This window comes from Dermacentor variabilis, chromosome 11, assembly GCF_050947875.1.
Source record: "Dermacentor variabilis isolate Ectoservices chromosome 11, ASM5094787v1, whole genome shotgun sequence".
Classification (NCBI taxonomy): Eukaryota; Metazoa; Arthropoda; class Arachnida; order Ixodida; family Ixodidae; genus Dermacentor; species Dermacentor variabilis.
Genome location: NC_134578.1, coordinates 49,920,722 through 49,944,727, shown reverse-complemented (window position 1 = coordinate 49,944,727; position 24,006 = coordinate 49,920,722). Strand labels below are relative to the sequence as shown.

General features: G+C 43.1%; 1 protein-coding gene across 1 annotated transcript in view; it reads right to left on the bottom strand.

The window, feature by feature from the left end:
* The window catches only part of Adss (adenylosuccinate synthetase), a 48,771-nt gene extending 24,765 nt beyond the window's left edge, over window positions 1-24,006 (bottom strand). Inside the window, exons 1-6 of the mRNA XM_075675012.1 lie at window positions 23,710-24,006; window positions 4,791-4,893; window positions 2,585-2,695; window positions 1,624-1,681; window positions 841-886; window positions 259-320 (exon numbers count right to left, since the gene is read on the bottom strand). Of these exons, the coding sequence (XP_075531127.1) occupies window positions 259-320; window positions 841-886; window positions 1,624-1,681; window positions 2,585-2,695; window positions 4,791-4,893; window positions 23,710-23,904 (575 nt within the window). The 5' untranslated portion in view covers window positions 23,905-24,006. The remainder of the gene's footprint in view (window positions 1-258; window positions 321-840; window positions 887-1,623; window positions 1,682-2,584; window positions 2,696-4,790; window positions 4,894-23,709) is intronic.

Below are 24,006 nucleotides of genomic sequence, written 5' to 3'. Positions count from 1 at the left end.
GAACTTTACCCTATATGAAGTGTGGCGTAACGAAGGCCACTGAAGCTAGGGGAAACTTACGCACACGAGTTTGAGCAGTACAGCTTATTAGAGAAGTCAGCTTAATAGAGTGCTTATGAATGGCAGCCACCTTTAAATAGTGCGATAACAAAGAACGTCACCATGTTCTCGTGATGCCAAACACATCGCCTACAGAGTGAATGCAGAAATAAGAAAAGACGCATCGAGCTTGCAGAACTGGGAACCCACTGGACTCACCTCTGTTCGAATACAGCAAAGTCGCCAACCAGATCTGCCATCCTCAGCCCTGTCCTTGAAGCCTGAAAATTCACATCATGCATCAAGTAAGCAACTTAAGAAGGTAAATTGGCTTTGCACATAACTAAGTTGTCATTCATCCCAGTGTAATTTCCTTTTCTCAAAGAATACGAATGTTTCAAATTGAATCTTAATCTGCAATTCAGTCAGTGCGTGCCCCCCCCTCCAACCAACAAACAAAGCAAGCAAAGGGGAGTTTATTTAGCCTATGCTATCCTTGGCCTCAATGTGTGTTGGCTTTGAATGGTTTTGTGTAGAAGTAACGCTTGCTACCAATGAGCACAACCCCATATTTGATCACCGACGCTGGCTTACTCAGTTTAAAAGAAATATATATGTACAGTGGTCTCCTGTTAAACGGAACTTGAAGAGGATCCCAAAATTGTTTCCTTTATCAGAGGTTTCATTTGAGTAATGTACGCATATCTCATCAAGCACAACCTTATTTAAATTGCATGAACCATTACTCATCTGGACGCCAAATTCAGACAAATTCTTGACATGACATTTGTCTTCACTTACCTTGCATGCATAGGTTGGACCGATGCCCTTTTTTGTGGTACCAAGACTGGAATGGAGATGGAAATTCCAAATACAGTATCCCACACCCGAACAACCCAGCATACAACAGATAGCAATAGTTAATGGAACACTGGAGCTATGAATAGAAAAAAAGAAAAAAAAAACCACTGCTAATGCGTTCATCATAACATTAAAAGGTGAACAGCACATGTCAGCATGTAACTAAGCTGCAGGCCAACTAAATTTTTGAAATTTTTTTTCATATGTGTAACTTTGGAACAAAAAAGGTAACAGGAACAAACAAACAAACATCTCGTGGTAAGGGCGAGACGACAGCTTTCAAGCATTGACGAACAATAATCGCACCAGTCTTCATATGGTTTAACGTTGAACTGTTGGCACTTAACAATACTTGTAATATTTCATAGTGCATATATTTTTTAAAATAACTATATTTTTCGTCCTGTTAAGCAAATGGAATACAGACGGAAAGCTGAACAAGAGCAGCTCGAGTATTGTCTGTGGCCCAACAACTAAGAACCACTAAAAAGTTTTCTGCTACTTTCAGATATTACTTCAAAGCCGCCACTAACATAACTGCGTACAGGAACCTAAAGCAGCCTTGCCAGTCTTCATGCCATCTTTCGCAGTGGGAGTGGCTTTTGAGGTGGTTTAGAAGTGTAATACACTAATACAGCTAAACTTATTTATCTCTTTACTGTCTAACAGCAGCGGCCCATCAGGGCCGGCTCGCAAAGCAATTCACATATGCGATCAGCTTACCTTTTGGCACCCTTTTCAATTTCCTGGAGCCCATCAACCGCCTGGTGGAAATCAAAAACTGAAAAGAAGCAAAAATGGAGGGGCATATTTCTGTACGTGATGCACGGCATGCAAAAACCAAAAGCTATCCAGGCTGCAGGCGATAGTTCTGTACTTCTGACTAGGTTAGAAACAGTTATATATATGTATATATGTTTCGGGTTGCATCACAGACTGCTATGACTAAAGCATGCGACTTGTTATTGAAGCCATTGATTGCTATCATTTGCCTTCTAGTGCTGAAAAAGCTATGTTTGAAATCTTAACATGGGAAACACAGCCTGATGATGGAATTGTTGAAACAAACAAACAAACAAACAAACAAACAAACAAACAAACAAACAAACAAACAAACAAACAAACAAACAAACACACTTGGCAAAGACACTTAAGACTGCTTACGTGTAGGAAAGCGAAAGAATTGTACCATTTGTAGACCTTGAAACGCCATGAACGCAGTCAGGTTATATACTCATGATGTGGAGCTGCCTCTTTCCCATTGGTTGCGCTGTCACTTGCCCAATTATGCACACACTAGGCCAAAACCTTTAGTCAGCAACATGGCTGTGACGTGACATGTCCAATGACGCACATACTAGGCATAGTCAGCTAGAACTGTGGAGGCGTTTTGACATCAGGGAAGCGTGCTCGTCTCGCACCCAGGAGGGCCAGGTTCGATTTTCACCTAAATTGAAATTCACAAAATGTTCTTCTCAAAGCCATTAATTTACTTTGTTTACAGGAGCCTCCCCAAGAAATTTGACGTCAATCCAAGCATTTTTTTATGTGTTTTCACTGCTCGTGGTGTCGGCCATTTTTGGTACCTTCTTTCAGCTATGCCGCCGCCACCGGATTTTCATGTCATGGGGCATATAATGCTTTCGCATTAAAAAACAAACACTTGAACAAAATTACGACAAACCTATATGACATCGGTCTGAAATTAGTAGCCGAGACGAGATCTGGAGTCCCTTCTCCTCATTAGTCTTGATCTCATCGAGGAGCTGTGGAACGTTGATGACCACGCCGTTGCCTGCAATCCCAAGCACAACAACACTTTAAGCATACGGACTGGCTAATAGAAGTGCACATGTCATTTAACAACTTCATTATTTCAGAACATCAAATATGAGACACGAATGTTGGGAGTAGCCCAATAAACACTGACGTGCTTAAGACTAAACCTTGTGCACCATCACTGTGATTTGAACTCATGTCCCTGCAGTAATGTGTACTGTGGTGCAGGATCCACTGTAGTCGGATCCAACTTAAGTCTGCAGTGAAGCCCCGCCCACACCCTCATAACCGCCAGCCACCGTTTCTCCGAGAGGCCCCATATAGTTTGTACTTCACACTTTCCCTGTTACCTAAATAAGACAGTAACCACAAAAATTATTAGCTTATTATATGTTTTCACTCATTATAATTAATGAGTGAAAATTACAGTGGAAAGGTTAAAGCCTAATTCTTTATTGAACTGAAATAAAATGCTTGTTTCATTGCAACTATTTATCGTCAAGTTTCACTTCAGCTGGCTGTGAAGTTCCATGTGCAAAACGGGCTCAGCAATGAAATGAACTGTACTGCGGACTTTTGAAAAATGAGATGCTCCGACTCCGTACACTTTGTCCATGTCTGTTGTGCACCTCATCGCTTACGACGCTAAAAACACTCAAGAATGGCACATGCTCCGAAGATATCAAGTATGACACCATTTTTTGAAAAGGTTGCCCGACGACGATTTTGTTTGCTTCTGTGATTGGCTGGCAGAGTAGCAAAACTCGACGTGGTCCGTGTGCCTTGGTTGCCAACTGATCTTTTTTTTTAAAGTTGCATCCTACTATAACCACTGCGCATCTGTAGAACATTTGTGCGTGCTATAAACTGTGCACGAGTTAAAGAAACCCCGGAGGTCAAAATTATATTCCCAAGACCCCCGCTAGTACGACGTGCCTTATAATCAAATTGTGGTTTTGGCTAGTACAACCCCAGAATTTCAATTCAATATTTTTGCAAGGCTTGGTGTCCAACACAGTGAGTGGTGTGCATATACTTCAAAGGCCAGAGCAGGCACTACATACTGTAGCAAACAAATACAACATTGTGCAAACTGAAAATTTATGCGAAAGTATCGGTTCATTGATACAGATTTAACTTACACGCACATCAGCCATAACATTGTCCTGATGTTCACTAAATTTGACCTCACTGGCGGTTACTGTTCTCCTGGAATGGCTGCATAAATTCTGAGCACATACGTAATTTACCACAAAACGTGTAATTAACCCGAATAGTTTAAACTTCGCCTACCCATCACCCATGCTGCCTACGAATGACATGGAAGGATGGCTCAAAGAGAAGGTGTTCGGTGATGACAAGTTCCTAAGAATATGGTGGTTTACAGCTCTGGGAGCCAACTGCCTTAGCTGCAGTGAACAAGTTCAGTGCAACAGGCAATGCTGCCGTCTGCCAATTCCTTCTTTTAAAGTGAATACACTTCTTTGGCCCTTTCGCCTGTTATTACGGTTGGTCGTGTTGTCTGGATCGTTGTCGTCTTTTCTGCGCTGTTCGTTTTCGAAGATGGTCATTAAGCTTTCGCCATCGACACAAAGGTGCTGATAAAGGGCACATGAGCGCGACAAGAGCTGCGGGTCGCATTTGTCATGTAATGACGACTACCATAGCCCTTTGAGATGCACAAGCGGTTGTGCAAGAGTGGCGAAGGTCTAGATGCTACGGTGAAGTGCTTGGGAAGGACACCCCCTTCTACTCTGCTCCCCCCTCTCCCCTTGTGGCAGCTGTGGGAGAGGATGCCAGTCACTTTCAGTGCTGGCGCTCATGCTGCTGGAGTCAACACACACATAACAAATTGGCTTTTGTGCATATACCACCCATACTGCTGGTTAACAGCTCTGTCCTCTATGAAATTGTGAAACGAAACAACAAACGCCATCTATATATCTTCACTGTAACGAATGTACACATGATTGCTTTAATAAAGCGAATAGTTTTCTAGAAGCATTCTGTCGTTCATTTACGTTAACATTCACCATGAATTGTTTCTGCAGTCTTTTTCTTGAAACTAGTTTGTGCAAGACAAACCAGTGTGCTCTACGTGGACAACTCACCGACGACTCCTGTGCATTTTGTGTTGGTCAGCCCACTGGGCAGGAGGTGGAAGTCATAGTAGATATTCTCCACCACAACCGTGTGCCCCGCGTTGTTGCCACCCTGCAGACAAATGTAGTGACTGTTCAAATAAAACTGCACGACTTTGTATAAAAAAACATATGAAGTGACTGCTCACAGAGCCAAGTACGCACGTCGGTGAAGAAGCAGTGCAAAGATGGAACAATGGCTTAACGACCTGAGGTGCAGCATTGACTGCCAGCTGACCTATTTGGTACGACAACTGTAACATACATGCACCTGTCAACATGCGCCCTTTTTTGTTTAGCAGCAGCAAAACAACCAGAGAACACGCAGACATGCATGCAGGCATAAAACCTTGACAACATGCACCAATATTCAAGGAGAGTCTAATGTAAACTCAATGTACCAGAGTACGAGATGCAGGCAATGCATCAGAATAAAAAAGAAAAAGAAAGCCAGCAGCTATATTCATGTGCGCACAAACAAAAACTCAGAAAAAGGTGACAGGAAATAAGGCGACACAACTTCGCCAAGACCATTGTACTTAAACAGGGCTGTCACCCTTCAATGCATTGCCCTGCGTGAGCTATGTGATGCAAGACTCGACTGTCAAAATATCAGATCGGGGCAGGTAAGGCTGCTTGGCATTGCAAGTTGTTATTCTTCAGCAGCGTGCCAAGTCTGCACTGACGTACAAGCACAAGAAGCCAGTCTTGCGGAACACAAACTTCCAGAGGGCAACAGCCGATGAAGCGCGGGTGTGCATGTGGGAGAGGGCAGGGTTACAATATGTAGATGGCCAGTTAAGAAAATCCTGAACATGTATTGCAGCAGTTATACACGCACGCATTTCACTTCATGGCGCAATCCCATATGCTTGAAAGTATTGGGTATAGACCCTTTCATCGGGCGAGGAGGAAAGGGCACGCGGTGAGCCTTTCCTCCTCTCTGGCTTGTGCAATCCGGCACGGCGCTGCTTGAAAGTATTGCAGTTGCGTGCCGTGGAATGATTTTGAGATGTTTTAGCACATGCTTTGCAAAATTTACACAATGTTTGTTCATACAAGGTCCTCGGGGAACCAGTGTAGCCTTTCATACATCGGTAACAACAGTATGCGGAAATATCCCTCGAGGGTGCAAACATGCGACGCGCATCGTCAGCCAGAGTGTGTGTATGTATTATGAACTTTTGGGGTTTATTGATTTTAATTCAACTAAGAGGACCGGCGTCTGTGTATTGCCCCAAAATGGGAAATCTGCTCACTATCGATCGCTTGTTGCAGGAACTAAAACATAAGAGCACATGCTTGTGTACGGCCAACATAAGGCAACCCCGAAACATTTAGGCGCCAGGCGCTATCAAATATTTGTGATACACCAGAATCGTTCTCATGCATTTCAAGTCTAGTAGACTTGAGATCACTGTGGTATGTCTACACTAGCCTTTTGTTTGAGGCCGATGGTGTTGCTCAGCACAGCAATCACTGTGGTTGGAGACTTGGTTGAGACTTGGTGGTTGGAGAACAGTTGGAGAGACTTGGTTTGAACTTATCTGACTAGAAAGCAATTAAATTCTGGGGTTCTAAGTGCCAAAACCATGATCTGACAGTGAGGCATGCTTAAGTGGGGGAACTCTGGATTAAGTCTGACCAACTAGGGTTCCTTAACGTGCACCTAAAGCTAAGTAAACAAGGGTGTTTGCTTTTCATCCCCACTGCAATGTATCGAACCCATGACTCCGAGCTCAGCCATGCAGCGCCATAGCCACTATGTCAGTGTGGTGGGTTGTCAGTAGTGTGCTGCTTGAGTGCATGCATGTGTGTATGTGTGCGCGCGCGTGCCATCCAATTTAGGTGACAATTGTGTCCACTGAAATATTTGTCCCAACATCATTAATCTCTGGCATCAAAATCAGACACTAGGAAAGTACTTTTTCTAATAACACAGGCTAGCAAATTTGTTATTGTGCTACTACATAAAAATGCACACAGAAAGAAAAAGCAAAAAGATAGGGCTTGACTTCTAATCACCAGTGTTTGTAACACTACTTGCCACCAGGCTAAAAATAGCTGCAATAAAATCCCCACAACAGACTTCTGCATTTTACTGCTTTTTAATATGTGCCACGGGGCAAACTATTATTACATAATAATAATAACCCACACCAAAAGAAACTACAAATGGGCATTCTCCAGCACCGTATTCTGGTTAAGATGTGAAAGCGACAAGGCTTTGCTTAGGAAGGCAGACATTTTCGTGGACTACTTTGCAGAGTGAAAACTATTGTTACACTAGAAAACAGATAGGGAACTCAACGTAGATTCTGAACAGTGCACTCAAGTTTATAACGGGCATTACACATCCCACTGCCTGAATATACTGTCAGCAGCAGCACAGCTTATTGGGTCATTGTACAAGCTTTAGATCTATTTGACTCCTATTGGCACGCTGGAAAAGTGCTCCAGCCATCACCCGTCATTCAGTCCACATTCACAGACACCGTTTGGTTGCACCGCTTACAATGAAAGAACACCACGCACGTTTTTCGTGAATGCACCCTCAACTATGCCTAGCACTGTCAATCTTGGCAATGGCCTCTACGTGCAAGGGCAGGAACCGAGTACAAACAGCACCAGCAATGGTCTGAGCCGCAAGGAGGGACAAAGAGCTCTGAATAGAAAGGCCAAGCCCACAATGAGGGGCTGCAGATTATACACAGCTTTTCTACTCCTCTTGAATCATTGCCACTCCCCCCCCCCCCATCCCCCCCGAGCCAAGAATAAAACCTGGCAATCCAGCTGTGGCGTGTGCCAACCCCACAATGAGGTGGAATGCAGCAGCGAGGGGGCACCACAGAATCACAACAGGCCAGCTGGAACGACCATGGCCTGAACTGGACGAGCATTTCACCCAATGCCTTCTTTTATTCAGTGGTGCACTTGCGTTATTACTTTATAAAAGCATGAGCGATTGGCACCGGCTTGGTACCCTCAGTGTTGTGTGCGGGACAAAAATAATGCACACGCGAGTCAGCGAACACAGTTATATAAAGCACAGTATAACAATGTAATGATATTTTATCTAATACAGAAAGAAAAATGTCTGGTCATTGGAGTCATGAAAAACTTGAAAGCAGTGAATTGAATTTACGGCATGGAGTAGTAGCAGAGCACCAACTGGCAACATTTCGAGTTAGTTACAGGCGCAGCTTGGTAGTGTGTAAACCCCAGAGAAAAGCAACTGTTTGCTTGGCCAAAGGCTACAAGGTCCAGCAAACACGTGTGTAGGTCATATACCACCAGTTGCCTCATTTCGCTTTTTCAGTTTTTTTTTTCTTGTTCAGGCACACCAATATAATAATAAAAAAGAAATATGGTGTTACACTTGGATCTCCCGACTAGCTGACAACCAAGATAGGGGAAGAAGAAACTTTGCTGCAGGAGACCTAGTTAAATACGTGGGAATGGAGAAATTGTTTCTCTCTGCATCCACTACAGAGATGTTGGTGAGGTTTGTCGCATTTAAAGATAAAATGTTAGAATCTATCAACTGTAGGGAGTAGATTTCCTATTTAAGCCATCAAATGTCTTAGAATAGCTGAAAATTGTGAAATTAATAATGATGATGATGATGATAATAAGAAGAAACAAGCACCCAATTTCCAACTCTGACTCCGAAATGGAAAACCATGCCACAATGCGGTAAACCGCGCTCATTGAGAAAAGTAATGCAGACAAAATAGATGTATTATACACCCCTCCGATGTACACCACTTATTTGCGAGCATGCTTGTCATTGTCAAAATTTCGTGTAAGCTGTGAACGAATGTCACATTATGTTCAGAAGCTCCAACGGATTCAGATCTATCTGCTTTTGGTGCGGAGTTCTGGGTGTGTAAGCTTTGCTTGAAGACTTGTTTCAGGAAACTTGCCAATTTTCGACGATTTCTCTAAAAGCTACCAAGCCTCAAGCCAAAGCCTGCTCCCAAAAGTTGGTAGAATTGAGCTTGCTCTCTCTAATGCAACAAATGTCATAAAGTCAGCTGAGCACTTGTCTAATGAGCGCGTTTCTGCGCTTTGTATGTTCACTGAAAAAATAAATTGGAGTTGGCCTTGAGGTTAAAGCCGCCCTCTTAAAGTCAGGCATGTGTTCCAGGCAGCAGCAGCCAAAAAGGTCACAAAAGTAAGGAAAGGCCAGCTGAAGCGGCAGAGCGACATGTGTTGCCCACATGCGTTTCATCCAATTCATTTACGTTTTTTTCTTATGCCTGTATTTGTTGGCCAATGCACCAGGCTGAGAGGCTAAAGTTCATAGGGAAGATAAATGTATAAAATTAACTATAAAGTTTAGACGGACACCAAAGTGAAAAAGGATTTGAGCCGTGTTAGTTAGTTACCCTTCCACAATGCCAAAAATGCCCCTCCTACGAAGAGAAGACCCTTGGCAAGCCAGAAATGAAAAACAAAAAGACAGGTGTGGGGCTGTCGCTTTGGAATTCCTGCACCGTCTCTCCGTGACATATTGACACCGTCTGCTGGGGCATAGTTAAACGTCTTTTTAGGTAAGAATGGAGTGCACTGTGTCCTGAAAGAGCTGAAGACCGAACTTGGACTGTTTCAAGAACTTGTACAGAACTAACCACAGGACCCTGATATGAGAAGGTACTTTGAAATCCATGGATGTCACACTGACGTACCGGCCCTGGGGTTTCGAAGCGAAATTGAAAAATAACGCCTTGAATGTCATTTTACCTTTTAATAATCAACCTATAACCGTAAAACCAACGAAAGTAGAGTTCTTAGTGAACATTTTAACAATCTAAAGTGATTCAGTGTTTCTCTTTACTGTCCTTCTAGTGTCCTGAAGCTGCCCAGCTGTCTATAAGGGATGCTGTCGAAGGGTATTCTACAGTCCAAGTTTTTGAAATCGAAATCAAATTATGGGGTTTGTTGTCCCAAAGCAGAACACGACATATGATGGACACCGCTACCTGACAATTCCGTATTAACTTCAATCACCTCGGTTTTTTAACATGCAGCTACGTCAAAAGTACAACAGTATTCTTCCTTTTGGCCACAGCAATATGTGGCTGCAAGGGCTGGGAATCAAATCCGTGACATCATGCTCTGAAGCAGAATGCCATAGCAACTAAGCCGCTGCGGCAGCTGTCCCGAGCTTCTGCACCATAGGTTACGAACATAGTTTAGCACTGGTAAAATAATGGAAGTCCATCTGCCAGATGCAAGTTATTCATCCCACTGAACCATCAAATAACAATTACCCAGCCCTATCCAACAGCTGTAGATACAGGGGCCTTTCTCTTTTTTAGTTCAGTTTTAGCTAAATGTGGATTGCACACACATAAAAGAGGGAGTTCCCAGAATCAACAGACTGTAAAGAGGACCTGCTGTTAGTATAGTGCAGAAAAACCTAATAATGCTGCAGTTACACACAATTACAAAAACAGCGCATTTCCGAGGTCAGCTGATAAAATGAAAAATTATTTCAATAACACAGAACAGTAACCAGTAGAAAGATTACATAGAGTGAAAAAATTTACAAAGGTATGATTTAAATCATAACTCTGAGGATTCTTCAACAGGAAGCTTTAGCTCGGACGCTCATATATAAATACATGGAAACAGAGAAATAATTTCTTCTTGCAACAGCCTCACCGATTTTGATCAGGTTTGTTTCGCTTAAAAAAGGAAAGGTTACAACCTAGTGACTTTAGGAATCAATTTTTTTACTGATGTCATCCATCTTTAAATATACTTGAAAATTGCAAATTTACAAAAACCCAAGTATCAAGTTAGCAACTGCAACTCGTCAATGAAAAACTATATCCCTGTTTTGTACGCTGCCCCTAATAACACATCTAAAGCTGACAAAATGATGTAGTACCATATCAGCATGTTGAAAGCTCAGGATTGAGCAGAGAGATTCATCTTGAGTAAGGACGACCATCTTTCTAGCCTTACTTGAATAAAAAAAAAAATAAAGGCACTTCACAGGAGTCATTGGCAACTCGTGACGTGATCACTCTTCTGTGTCTGTTTCACAGGTACATTTATATCAATAAATCTGACCGTCTGCCAATTCACGCACGTGTGCCCACGTCACGAGGCTTTTACTACACACTCAGTTTCATGGGCACACATTGGTCAAATGCAGCTGTTTAACTCATCATCACTGCCTCGCACATTATAACAATCTTTCAGACCACATCATCTCCATGTCAAGCCACAAAACCTTTCATGATAGCCTGAATACGCTCTTTGATAACATAGTATAATGATGGTCCACTGTAACCTATGTAACCTATGTTTTGTTACCTCTTTCTTTGATGCTAACTTTTTTTCTGTTCTGTAGAAACTGTTACCCCCTTGCTCAATGCCCTTCAACAGACCTGTAAGGTATTCTGAATAAATAAAAATATTACCATGCTCTGACATGTGCAACTAATCTGTAAGACTTTTCCAAACATTTCCCAAATGTAACAGTGTCATGTAAGCTGTAAATTTGTATATCCCATGTGTCTGTTTTAAATGTTATAACCGATGCAGCGTTGCAAAGTTGCAAACTTCGCGCTTCAATTTTTCTAACTGGCCAATTTTCTGAAACTTTTGTAAAAAATTCCAGACCCTACATCAAAATCCTGTTTCATACAGTCACTAGAACTTAACTTTCTCTCTCAAATGAATCAAATGTCATTCAAATCGGTCGAGTGGTCGCCTCATAAAAACATTTCTGCATTTCACATGCATTTGAATAGGCAAATTGGATTTGGCTCTAAGCTAAAGCTTCCTTTTAAGATGAAGTGGTAATAAACCACATGGTAATGTGGCTGAAAGTGCTACTGAAGCTGCTTTTGCAACCAGCCACAGTCAATGTTTCGTTTGGAGCCCCTTGGAATAGGCTTTGCCCATTATATAGAAGCTACATGAACCCTGTGTCTTTTCTTTTAAACGTGTGCTGAAGCAAATGAAGAGATCATGGACCGTGCTCTCAATCTGACATGCCACACACTACAATCTTCAAGAAGGACACTATCAGCTGCCCCAATGAGTCACTGAACTGCATACTGCCCTAGCTCTTGATATGATGCAGGCTATATCTGAGACCCAGTAGACGGGAATGTGCTGGGAGATAATTTTTCATTTCTTATTTCTGGTCTTCCTTAAAAGGGGCAACGAACTGATCTTGGCCCATATCAGGTTTCACAAGGCATCAAGGGTCAGTATATGCAGACAAAGATGTGCTGACATAGATGTCATCCTTTTTACATCGTTAGTACTGTTGCACATGGGATTACGAAGGTCGACAAGAACTTCTACGCAAATGAATCTTTGTAAAAATGTGCAACACTATGCAGAACAAGCTTGCGTTCTCTTCTGACAGCCAGTTCCTTTTTCGAAGGATGTCAAAAACAAGCAGCATTCATAATTGCATCAGCCTCTGCACTTCAAAGTTAACGCTATTAGATGAGTCACTATATACAGTCATGCACTTCTCTATCATAAGCAGCTTTCTCTAATGCTTGAATGACCCCGAGAGTAAATAGGTGAGATCTGTCACTTGTGCACGTTTGTTTTGAAGATTAATGGTGTAATATATCTTGGCACATATTCAATAGGGGAAGGCACTGGACAATTTTTGGATGCCAATAAGTCCTTCCAGAAAGCTGGCAAGCAAAATGACAAACACAATCCTTGGGGTCCAGAGGGGAGATAAGACTTAGTTTAGAAGCCTACGTGGAGAATAATTGACAACAGGCTGTGTAGCATCAGCAATGTGACAATATGTGGAGCATTTAAATATGTAATTTTTATATTCACTGTATTAATCTTGTGGTGCACTGTGGCTTTAATTGTCTCTTTATAGGTTCATATATTTTTGTGTTTCCTTGGAAAGTTGCAACTTTGCCTTCTTTGCAGTACTGCTGCTTACATCAGTTTGCTTTGCCTAACTTTCATCTAGGGTCCCAGCGTAGTCATCAACTATGGGACCCTTGCCTGTATAACTGCGCATGCTAATTTGATTCTGAAACAGACTGAGTGATTGAAAGGCAGTGCCAGCAAAAGAAAAGGATTTAAACGTCGCAAAGCCTTAATTTTAACTGGGAAATCTTCAGAATGAAAAACAGTGCATTTAACAAGGACTGAGGTGTGTAGATTAAGGGAAATGCCACATCTCATGTTCTCAGAGCTCAGTGCCTGCTAGAGTTCCCTTGTTGCATTCGGCAATAAATGACTATTCCTTATCGCTTCTTGACGGTATCACTCAACCATGCTGTCCCAGTAACCTGAAAGCTCCCATGGATGCGACACTTCACTGCAGTGTTGTTTCGCGCCAGTCTTCACGCCTAATATTTCTGTGCAGGCCTAAATATGCAAAGTAGTGTTGAAGGATAATGCATGGTGCTCCTTGCCCATACTTGGCCCTTGTGCAAGGAAACACCACTTGTCACCATCATCAAGGATAACACTGCACTTATTCTCATCACCATGAGATGTTATTATTTCATCTGCACTTGCTGTACATTCTTGCTGTACGTTCTTGCTGTACGTTGTGAAAGGTTGTAAATTCCATGAGGCTAGATTGTTATCAGACCACTAAGTGTTTCCTAGCTTGCATTGCCATCAGTGGGTCCTGGAATACAAAAAAGACAACAAGTGGCATCTACCTGAGCCCTTCCATCTGGAGTTGATAAAAACAGTTTCTCACACCTGAGCAATGTCCAAGGGGGCATGGGAAAGCAAATATTTCAGCCTAAGGAAGTGTTGCAGCCTGTTTGCGATGTTGAAGCAGTTGTGGAGATGCCGGCAATGAAATGACTGCGATTGCACAGCGGCAAGTTCCCGTTGTGCAAATTTGACTGACCTTGCGACACACTCATTGGCATGTGACGTAAATACCGGCAAGCTGTCGGGTCATGATGTCGGCGAGATTGAGTGAGAGCAGAAGAGCCAACAAGGAACTGCAACAATGTGTGATAAGTGAGCTCTAGTAGCCACTTCAGTCAGATTAGGAATTCCCCCAAATAGGACTGCCCTCATTTGCTACCCTACGATCGGCATGAACTTTTGGATTATAGATTGAGAATTAGTGTCACGGATGTTGTAGGAAGCTTTTTGTGTTGCCACTGGCAGACAGTCTCCCCTTACAAGTATGTGTGATTTCCCTGCAATCCCCCCTTCACTGTGACCATTGGCTCACAATGAACGGTGAAAGGCTTTGCTAAGCATATTTTCAATAAACGTTGAAAGTCCGACTTACTTATGTCGGCGGCAAAGTGTGCAATGACCTTTCAAAAATTTTTCAGTGTTCTAAGATACAGAATGTGCCATAAAAGTTGAATGGATAGTTATCTGGATGCAATGCCTCAAATGTGAAAGCCAGGCACAAAAAAACCATAGTTGCCATTTTGAGATGAAACAGGAGGTTTCTGTGTAATAAGATGAATTTACTAACATGTCTGCTATCTGTTCAGGAGACATTTTTGCTAATGAACAAGTAAAAGTTGGCTAAATCTAGCAGGAAATCCCCTACAACGGCAACAGATGTGGTACCAGCTGCAGTTTGGTTAGTTAGTGCGCCCCCCCCCCCCTCAACCAACTAAACTGGAGGGCTCCACATTGATTCTGATCACCCGGAGTTTTCTAATATGCGCCAAATATAAGTAGACAAGCATTTTGGATCTCGCTCTCATTGGAACGTGGCTGCCACCGCCGAAAACTGAACGCAAAAACTTGGGCTCAGTGGCAGGACGCTATAGCCCCGAGCCACAGAGAGCTGCAAGCCAGTACCAGCGTTGTGCCAACAGTCATCATTATCAGCTTATTTTTATGTCCACTGCAGGACGAAGGTTTCTCCGAGCAAACTACAATTAGCCCCCATCGTGCGTCAGCTGATGCCATCCTGTGCCTGCGAATTTCAGAGTTTCATTACACAACCTAATTCTCTCCCATCCTTGAGTGTGTTTTCCATTCCTTAGCACCGATTTCCAAAACTCTAACAGACCACTACATAATTACACAGCTTGGCCAACTCTATTTCTGCCTCTTAAAGGTAAACTGCAAAAAAGTTTTTGACTGCATAAAATGCCTAGTTTCAGGTAGAGTAAGCATAAAGTAGCCTTCGTGCAAAATTTTGCACTTGAAACATGGGTGGACCCATCAAAGAAGCTCTCAAAACTAGACATCAAAAAGGGACATTTTTGATTAAAAAAAAAATAATAAAGAGACAGAAGAACCAAGTGCTGCCAATACCACTTGTCACAAATGACGCAAAGTCCAAGACACTGAGAACCCTGGCATGACCACTAAAATTAGGCAGCACAGGGATTTAAGTAGTGCTAACATAATTGCTAACCACCAGTTGCATGCAGTAAGACAATTAGACAATTGCCCGCCATGCAGCTTTGCCAAAATGGCTTCAATAGCACATACTTTCTCTTGACTAATTTAGCCAGAGCAAAATTTTGTTGTAGTTGGCTAGAATATTATTGGCCGTCCCATGTTCCTCTATAATCCACACAACTTATTTTCCTGTCTCATAACACTACAGCATACCAACAGTATGCTAGGGTATTTTTCAGCACAGACCTGGTATTTCTCTTTCCTTCAGCCACATTTGTTTGTGCAGAGAGCAGAATTGACAATGCACAGTTCAAGCGGCAGATGCTTGAGAATGCTTGAATTTACAAGTAAAGAAAATGGAAAGTAGCCAGCACCAACAGGATGTCCGTCTGAGGCAACTAAAAACGTTACCGCCAGGACGCAGGAGATAACAGCCTGTCAACAGGGCTCTGCTAATTGAAAAACAACTGCAGCAGACGACAACAGGGATAGGTGCAGCAGCTCTAAGAAGCAGACCCCCCCCAATGCCTGCTTGCCAAACACAACATCTACACTGTCGAAGCTTTGCTGAAGCAGTGTGTAGAAGCAAAACAAGTTACCATATTATCTTGCATAAGCAATCTGTACACAAGTTCAAACTTTCATTACACACCCGTAAACACCTACACAAGTTGAATAGACCTAGTCAAATCAATATGTAATAGCTGCGCCCTTCTTTTTTGTGTGCCAGACTGTGTATGATGATGAACAAACGTAGACTGTGGAAAAAAGAAGCGAGTATCTTGCGACGTCATGCTAGAATGCAATACTTGCTAAAGAGCAGTATCTTTTCAAATAAACTGTTTAAGCAAGAATGAAGATGGAGGATAAAGCAGTGGAGATTGGGGCTCACTGGCTGATCAATCAATGAACCATACAATCAATGAGGGTCTTATTACTCTGTAGATACAATGCACCATTATTTTATACAGGCAAGGCTCTCAGTATCTTTTCGAAGGCTTTAGCAGAGGCGTGGCACAATGAAATGAAATAAGAACAAAGTTAATAAAAACGCCAGAAATCAATTGAGGCATCAGGAGAGGCTCTCCACAGGTAGAGCCAGCATCGGATTATCAAGTTTCCCAGCCTAAATAAAGTTTAGGTTATGTAAGAGTTTCCTATAAGAGACACTGTCAGCCTCAAATGCAAGGCTGTAGATAGAACAGCCATTACAGAAAATTTTGGAACACCTCAAAAATGTTTAACTGAAGACTGGTACTGACACCTTGTAAATGACAAAAAATTCACTTATGTTATCTGTTCAAGCTTTTGTAGATATTGTAAGGCTACTAACTGTATAATTGTGTATCTAAGTGATAAGTTGTGTCAGTTGCACAGGTGCCTAGACTAAAAAAGGCAACATGCCCCAAACATAACAGATGCAACAGCTGATCTAGTCAAGGTAGGACTAAAATTTTTCCATCTCAAAGGGGGAGGCAGGGACAAGCGAACCCAAGCATTCAAGTTGCACAAACAAACAATTGCCCAACTGAACTCCTGAACAGCAAAGCTCAACAATACACCGGTATGAAGGCCAAACGCCACATGGGGCGTCCAGCAAGCTTAAGTAGTGGGGCTCCCTTCAAACAGAAGACACGTGCGCAGCAGAAAGTCTCCAGACGGCCTGGAAAGATTCCAAGTGGGAGAGTTGCCTGTTTTTTACTGCTTATATTGTTGGGAAACACCCTTACAGCCTAAGCAGGAGTAGCTTCACATGCGAGCAGCGCTATGAATGCAGACAGCTGTTTGCCGTCGCCGCTCTATCTGGATGGCTAGCAAGTGTGGCGGAGTGCTGGTGATAAGGCTTCCCCCGATTTTGTTGGTAAACACTGCCGGCCGAGCAAACATGCAAAACGAGCTGTCGTATGGCAGCGTCCATTCAGTGCTTGCCCCCGTCTCTACCTTCTTGTGCTTTCTGTTGTTCACGCGGTCCTTTTCCCCCGACCATGTTCAACGTTTACCAATTCATCCAATTTTCTCTTCTATTAAACGTCCATTAATTGCTGCCAAGTCTGTGCAAGCAAAATTTCAACCGAATCGAGCAATGATTATGAAGCACACCGTTGTGGGGGAGTTTGAAATGATTCTGACTGCCTGGGGTTATTTCATGTGCATTCAATGCACATACACGAGCGTCTTTTGCATTCCCCGCCCATCGGAAGGTGGGCACTGTGGCTGTGATCGAATCCGCAACCTTGAGCTAAGTAGCACAATGCCATAGCTACTTAGTTACTACATTTGGGTGGTGATACAAGTGAGAGGCTGCGTATTCACACACAAAACCCTATCCTAAAAAAATGACTCCATCCATCACCCTGTTTAAGAATGCTACAAGGATAGTACAGAATATAAAACACACACGCATGTACACACACGCTTCATAGGTGTGCTCTAATGTGAAAAATCTGTCATACAAATATAGGAACAGGTGAGTTGTTGCCCTGCTTAACTTTTGCAATGGCTTCTTTTTGAGGCTTGCTGCTGTTATGCTGTCAAGTCGTGTAAGTTATTTTAGTTTCAACAAAAGCAGAGCTGCCAGGGAGCTGAGGTAAAGGCAAAAATGTCCCTGACAAAGCGTCAAAGCATCTCTCTCCAAGTGACACACTACTCCGTGCTCAAAGATAGAAAGGAAAAATAAACAACAACAACAACCAGAGAACCTTGGTTACCTTGTTGTATGGTAACATGCTTATGGAATCATCTGGGGAAACAGCCGCTTTTCTTAGTGGTAACACCACGGTTCTGCTTCAGTAGCTTTGCACCCTCAGAATGTTTATAAAACTAGCCATAGTCTGTGTGCCCTTCTAGTTTACCACAGTACCATCGCATCCTTTGCAGGATGGATATGAGTGCTTTGTTCCATTCAAGTTCTAGTCGAGTCTCATCAGCTTAGTCTCATCGCCTATAACCGCCTTTCAGGAAACACTTTTAAAACATCACGACCTCCTACAAAACTGAACAAAGGGTAACAGGCTTTGCAGTAACAGCAACATTACATGTTAAAAGAAATATTTTTGCACTGGAAATTTTCGTTGCTCTTTGCATTGTTTAACAACTGTTACAAGTGTCCAAGAAACATCTAGACAACCTTCAAACTGCCAGCCAAAGCAACTATGGAGGTTGCGCAATGTAGACAGTTTTCCAGCATAGCATGGATGGACATACGACACCTCAGGGGCTGAATGAACCCGTAAGTAATCTACCACTGCAAACAAGCTATTCACAAGAAAAAGTATGGAAACTACATTTGCCGACAAGTCTGGAAACGTGAATGTAAAATAAGTGTACTTTGTTATACTCTTTAATGAGCGCAAAGGTCAGTGCATCTTTTACCCTTAATACACATATTAAGCAAGGCTTTTCACTGACCTGGTGGCTACATTTCAATGATAACAGAGACAATAAATTCCTCGCATACAACTTATCATAGTGTTTCGTGACCGGCACGACAGAGCTGACCGGTCAATAACACATTGCTTCTGAAGTACCCATTCAGTTCTATGACCGTGCATTAATTCAAATTTAATCTCATATGTCACAGGTTGACCAATTCACCCTTTTTGGTTCGAATTTTACCCCTGAAATGAAAAAAAAATTATATAATGTGCAACTTGATGACAAAGGACCAGTCATAATAAAGGAGAATATTCCCGGTGGAGCTTTTGACCACATGCTTATGGAAGACCATTTTTGTGGCAGCCAAGGCAGGCGACATGCTTAGGCAACAGACTGGGCAAAGCTATTTCGCAGAGGCCTGACGTGATGCGCTGCCATTTGCTAGATATTGGCGAGCTTCATGTTTATCTGTGGCATGAAGTTGACAGGTTATGTTAGGAGGGCTGCTGACGCTCAGATTTCAGATAACCATTTCCGAGTTTGCTTTTCTCCCTGTGGGATATTTTTTCTTTCGCTAAACATCAACGATTACCACAGGTATCGTTGGACCAGAAAGGGTTAAGAAACGACATAAAATTGCTGAGAAGCCTGCTGTCGAGTTCGCCTGCCACTGGTGACATAACAAGCGCTCTTGTCAAATTTTTCATCTTGGCCACTGGCAGGTCAACATCATGGAGACCAGTTCAGGGCCAGTATAATGTAATGATTCCTTTTGCACAATTCGATTTCTTATAGTCCGCTGCTCAAGACCCCCGGTGATAACATAGGCTAAGCAGAGTTGGCAACTTAGCGAGAAAGTAATTAAATCTAGTGGATTATTAGTGACCTAGAGTACAGCCTTGACAATTTTTCCAGTGATGCAAATAGCCAGTAAATTGCTCCAGTAAAATTCCGCAGAGGAATTTAGGTAACTTCAATGTCTTGCCTGCATTTTGTCCCAAAGGGGATATATGCCTTCATTTGTCACTTCTATAGACACCCCAAAAAGGTTATTGGTGAGCCATCTGGGTAAGATGCCCCTTTTCTATGCAAAATAAAATCTTAAGATCTGACACAGCTTTAGGAAACAGGGGTTGTTGAAAGCTACAGCTTAATAATAAGGAAGATATATAGGCACAACTCCAGTTTAAAAAAAGAAAGGCACGTCAATCAAAGTCGACACGAAAGAAGACAAGGTCAACGTACATGGTATACGATTTTTATGAACTAAAATTGGGATATTAAAGATGATGCAATGTTGCATAACTGCGTGACATTTTTGCATTTTTACATTATTTGCTTTGTTACATTGTCAGACCTTAGATTTTTCTGGACCCCCTATTTGTTTTATTAATGCAGAGTTTTTCCCTTCTCTCTTCCTCTTTTTTTCAAATGCATGTACGTCAATGTTGTCTTTTTTTGTGTCGAATTTGGTTGACACTTTCTTTTACCAGGAAGCCAGTCGGGTTCATCCCGGAGATACAGCAGTCTATGGTGCAATGTGGTTAACTTTCAACTATACGGGTGGTAATTACGACCGTACCATTAATTTTATCGACTCTGTGACTAATTCACATTTCTTGTCTCGTTGAGACCTACATTATGATACTTTTTGAGACTCACTATGCCACTCTGGAGGTGCGAAAATGCTGTTTTTTAACCAAGAGGCCCAATAGGTACCCAGATCCCACGTACACAAAACCTGTGTGAGGTTGCAAAGGACCTTCACCATCACTTGGTTATTTTTCGTTAAAGATGGAGCATTTCAAGTCATAACCTAAAAAAAAAAAGAATTACCAACGCCACTGCTCAGACTACTTGCAAACCACTAGAAGGAAAAGAACTGGAATACAGTCACTATGTTATCCTGCCTGAGTTTTTCAATCCTTCCTTTTCTAATTGAAGGGTGCATCGAATGTTTTCAGACTTCACAAAGAGGAAAAAAAATGTACACAAATAGTAATTGCTCTATTAAATGTAATGCAAAAAAGCTAGGTCGAGGTTTTTTTTCTTGTGCAAAATCAATTGAGGCTATCTTACACCAGGTGTGAGCTAAAGCTACTCTTAAACGTGTTTTATTTGCACATGTCCACATAGATGTCTACATACATGTCTACATGTCGTCTGCATACTATTTGTTGTTTACTCATTGTTTTTTGAATGAGGAATAAACTGAATAAACTAGTTAACTTAAACTTTAAGATTCATAATTTCAAGAATTAAGTGACACTTTCCCTAGGTGTGATCAATTACTTTCCAAACAAGATGCTTGGATGATTGATGTATTTCTCTTGTAGAAGGAAGGAAAAGACATCTACTTGGTAGATTTTGCAACTTTCTATGCTGGCTGCAATAAGCCTTTTGCAATGACATTGAAGCAAGAATGGCAGTAGAATTTAAAAAAAATTATCATGGTTTAGTCTGATAGAATATGCTTCCTGGAACAAGGCTTCACTCCCCCCCCCCCTGCAATGGCTTTGTGCCAGACTGCAATATGTGCAGCCAAGTTGCAGATCAGTACAATGGCACCTCAATAAAATTAAGCTTCTTTAATTCAACATCATTATCAGCCTGTTTTAGTCCACTGCTAGACAAAGGCCTCTCCCAGCGATATCCGTTGCCCTGTCCTGTGTCAGCAGACTTCATCCTATGCCCTATTTCAGGAAAACAACAGGCAAAGTGAAGGATAAAACTAACAGCAGAGATAGTAACATAGCTTTAGCTAACGGATGAGGTCAAAGAAAGAGCCATGCTTGCAGCATGAGATAATTCAAGTTGGACAAAGTCAAAAAGGCAAACAATCGCATGTTTCATATTTCCATGACATTTGGTTGTCTAGTATAATGACAGCCTGTCTAAGGACAAGTGAGTGATATGAAAAACATCCCTATGTGTCAACAACAGGGCCCGCAATGAAAGCTGCATGGTTGCAAAGGCCAAAAGCCACTCACTGCGATAACTTGTTACACAGTCGCGGCTGAGCACTATTTAGTAAAAAATTTTCAGCGACAATCTTGGGTACAGAGGTAATTTCGGAGTTCTATTACTTTGAAGTGAAGAAGCAGGTCGTGTTACCTATAGCACATAGGGGTATGTAGCTGTGAACCTTACGTGCTATGCTACACTTGTGAACTATGGCAAACATCACCCAGCCACAAACTTCTGTAATATAGAATCTTATAGCCTTTTCTAAACATCTCATCATTTATCATTTCGGCTATCCCCTCTCCCTGTCCTGCATTCCCACATTCCTCACTCTTCGCTGGCTGCTGTTCAGGTGTCGGCTGCTCGAGCTAGACAAGTGTGGCCAGCCAGTAATTTCTGTCCTCCATTGAAATTTCGACTATTCCTTAGCCTTGCATAGTTCAATAAACAACCACTTAACACTGTGGAGCCCAAGATCGAAATGAAATTTGTGTTTTTAACAGCCGAGCACTTCCAGCCTCCTTTGCATTTCACTGAAACGACTCTGCTGAAAGGCCTTGCATTTGAGACCACTCATTGCTCTTGTGTTTAAATGTTCTAGCCCAGATTTGACTGGCTGGAGGAGGGAACCACGTTTCTTTCACCAAGCAGCCACACAGCATTGGTAACACTGTCAGTGCCTGTGCTAAAATTTCATAGCCTGGCACCTTCAGAGACTATTGAAAGGTGTAGGAAAGGAGTGTTTATCAAGAAGCTCCTCATCATAGAGGAGTGCTGGAGGAGTGCTGGTGAAGTGCAATGAAAGTTTCTCGTTACTTCATTGGCTCCTGCTGTTCCCCGACACCCTTAGAGCACCCTACGCGCCTTTTGTAGTCTCAGCAATGCCTACAAAGCGTAGAGACGTAAATATATGACTAGGCGGCAATGCCACGCCGTTGTTGAACTGGTCAGAAGGGCTAGGCACACTAAAATTAGAAGCAACAGCCAGAGACAAACAGGCGCTGCAGTGAATACGTTCACAGTAGAAGAGGTGTTGAATGCAGATTTGCGGATGAGCTCAAAACATCCCTTCAACACGCGCTGTGGAGACAATATAAAACGAACAAAAACAGCAAAAGGCGCCATTTTCTCTCTCTCTCTTTTTTTTTGCTATCGCACATACAGATCTATGGCGCCAAGGCACTTGCAAGGCCCGGGTATGACCAATCACTCCCATCAAAAAGCACAATCCGAAAGCCGTGGTCCTATTAACACAATCGATAAAACAAACAGAGGCTTTACGCCACGCTTTCAAATTATCTTCTCCCGGTCTCCCACGCTTTTTCTCTTCTCACGAAAGCAAAGAGGGGTCCATCCACCGGAATGAAGCAGTGGAAACGGATAGCGTGGCCGCAAAAGCCCGACCGCAATCAAGGTCACGTGAAAGAGACTTCAGTCATCACGAGCGAGGATACAGTTACGAAGATTGCACGATTCTTTCAAAGGGATACACATACATTGCCCAATTTTACCGCAACCGAACGAATTAAACCCTGCCAAAATCGCCGGAAAGCGACGAGTATAAGCAGAGTTAAAGAAACTGGGGCGAACGACACCGGCACCTTGACGGAGTCTTCACTGCGAGAGCTTCACTGCAAAATCGCGCGCTCGCTGACAGACAAGCAGAGTCTCGCATTTAAAGAAAAGTCCAGGCAACGGCTTGTATGCATACACGAAGCATACTCGAAGACGACTCGATCTACGTGGTCACGCACGCGCAAAACAGCGCGAAGGTTGTGTGTCACCGTTGTGTCCGCGCGGTTCCATCGGACCGCAAACAGCAGTGCACCGTGCAATTAGCTCATCTGACAGAGCCTTCCCACCAGAGAGAGAAACACAATCTGGTCACGCACGCAACACACACAGATGAAACCGTCGAAGCTGTACTACGCGGCACGCTAACGTGGTACTAGGCCGCATCGTTTTTTTTTTTTCGCCACCTGCCCTAGACCGACAACGCGCCTCCGCAGCGGTTGAGCCAGCGATGCTGCCTCCTCGCTGGATGGTATGGTCGCCGCTAACGGAAATTTACTGCGACCGCGGCAAGAACGGTGCGGGCGGCGTCCCCACGTGCACCAAAATAATTAAACGGGGCAGCATACAGAAGGAAAGCCCCGCTGCTGCTGTCGCCGCCAGCGCGCGAATCCGCTCTTACCTGACACCGGCACACTATGTGAGCCTCGCTGGCCAGGAGATCGACGATCTTGCCCTTGCCTTCGTCGCCCCACTGCGCGCCGAGAACGACGTTGGCGCGGCTCTTGGGTTCGGGTGGTGCCCGGTGGAAGGAGTCCGGCAAGTCGGTGCCGCCGTTGACGCCGTTCGGGCAGCCGAAATTAATGTAACCCGACATGTCCTACCCCCGCGGACCGCTGCGCGCTAGCGAGTGGGGCAGTGGGGCCTAGGTTTCCCTGGCAGCCGTGCGCTAACCACGCTATTTGCCGCCAGCTGGCGC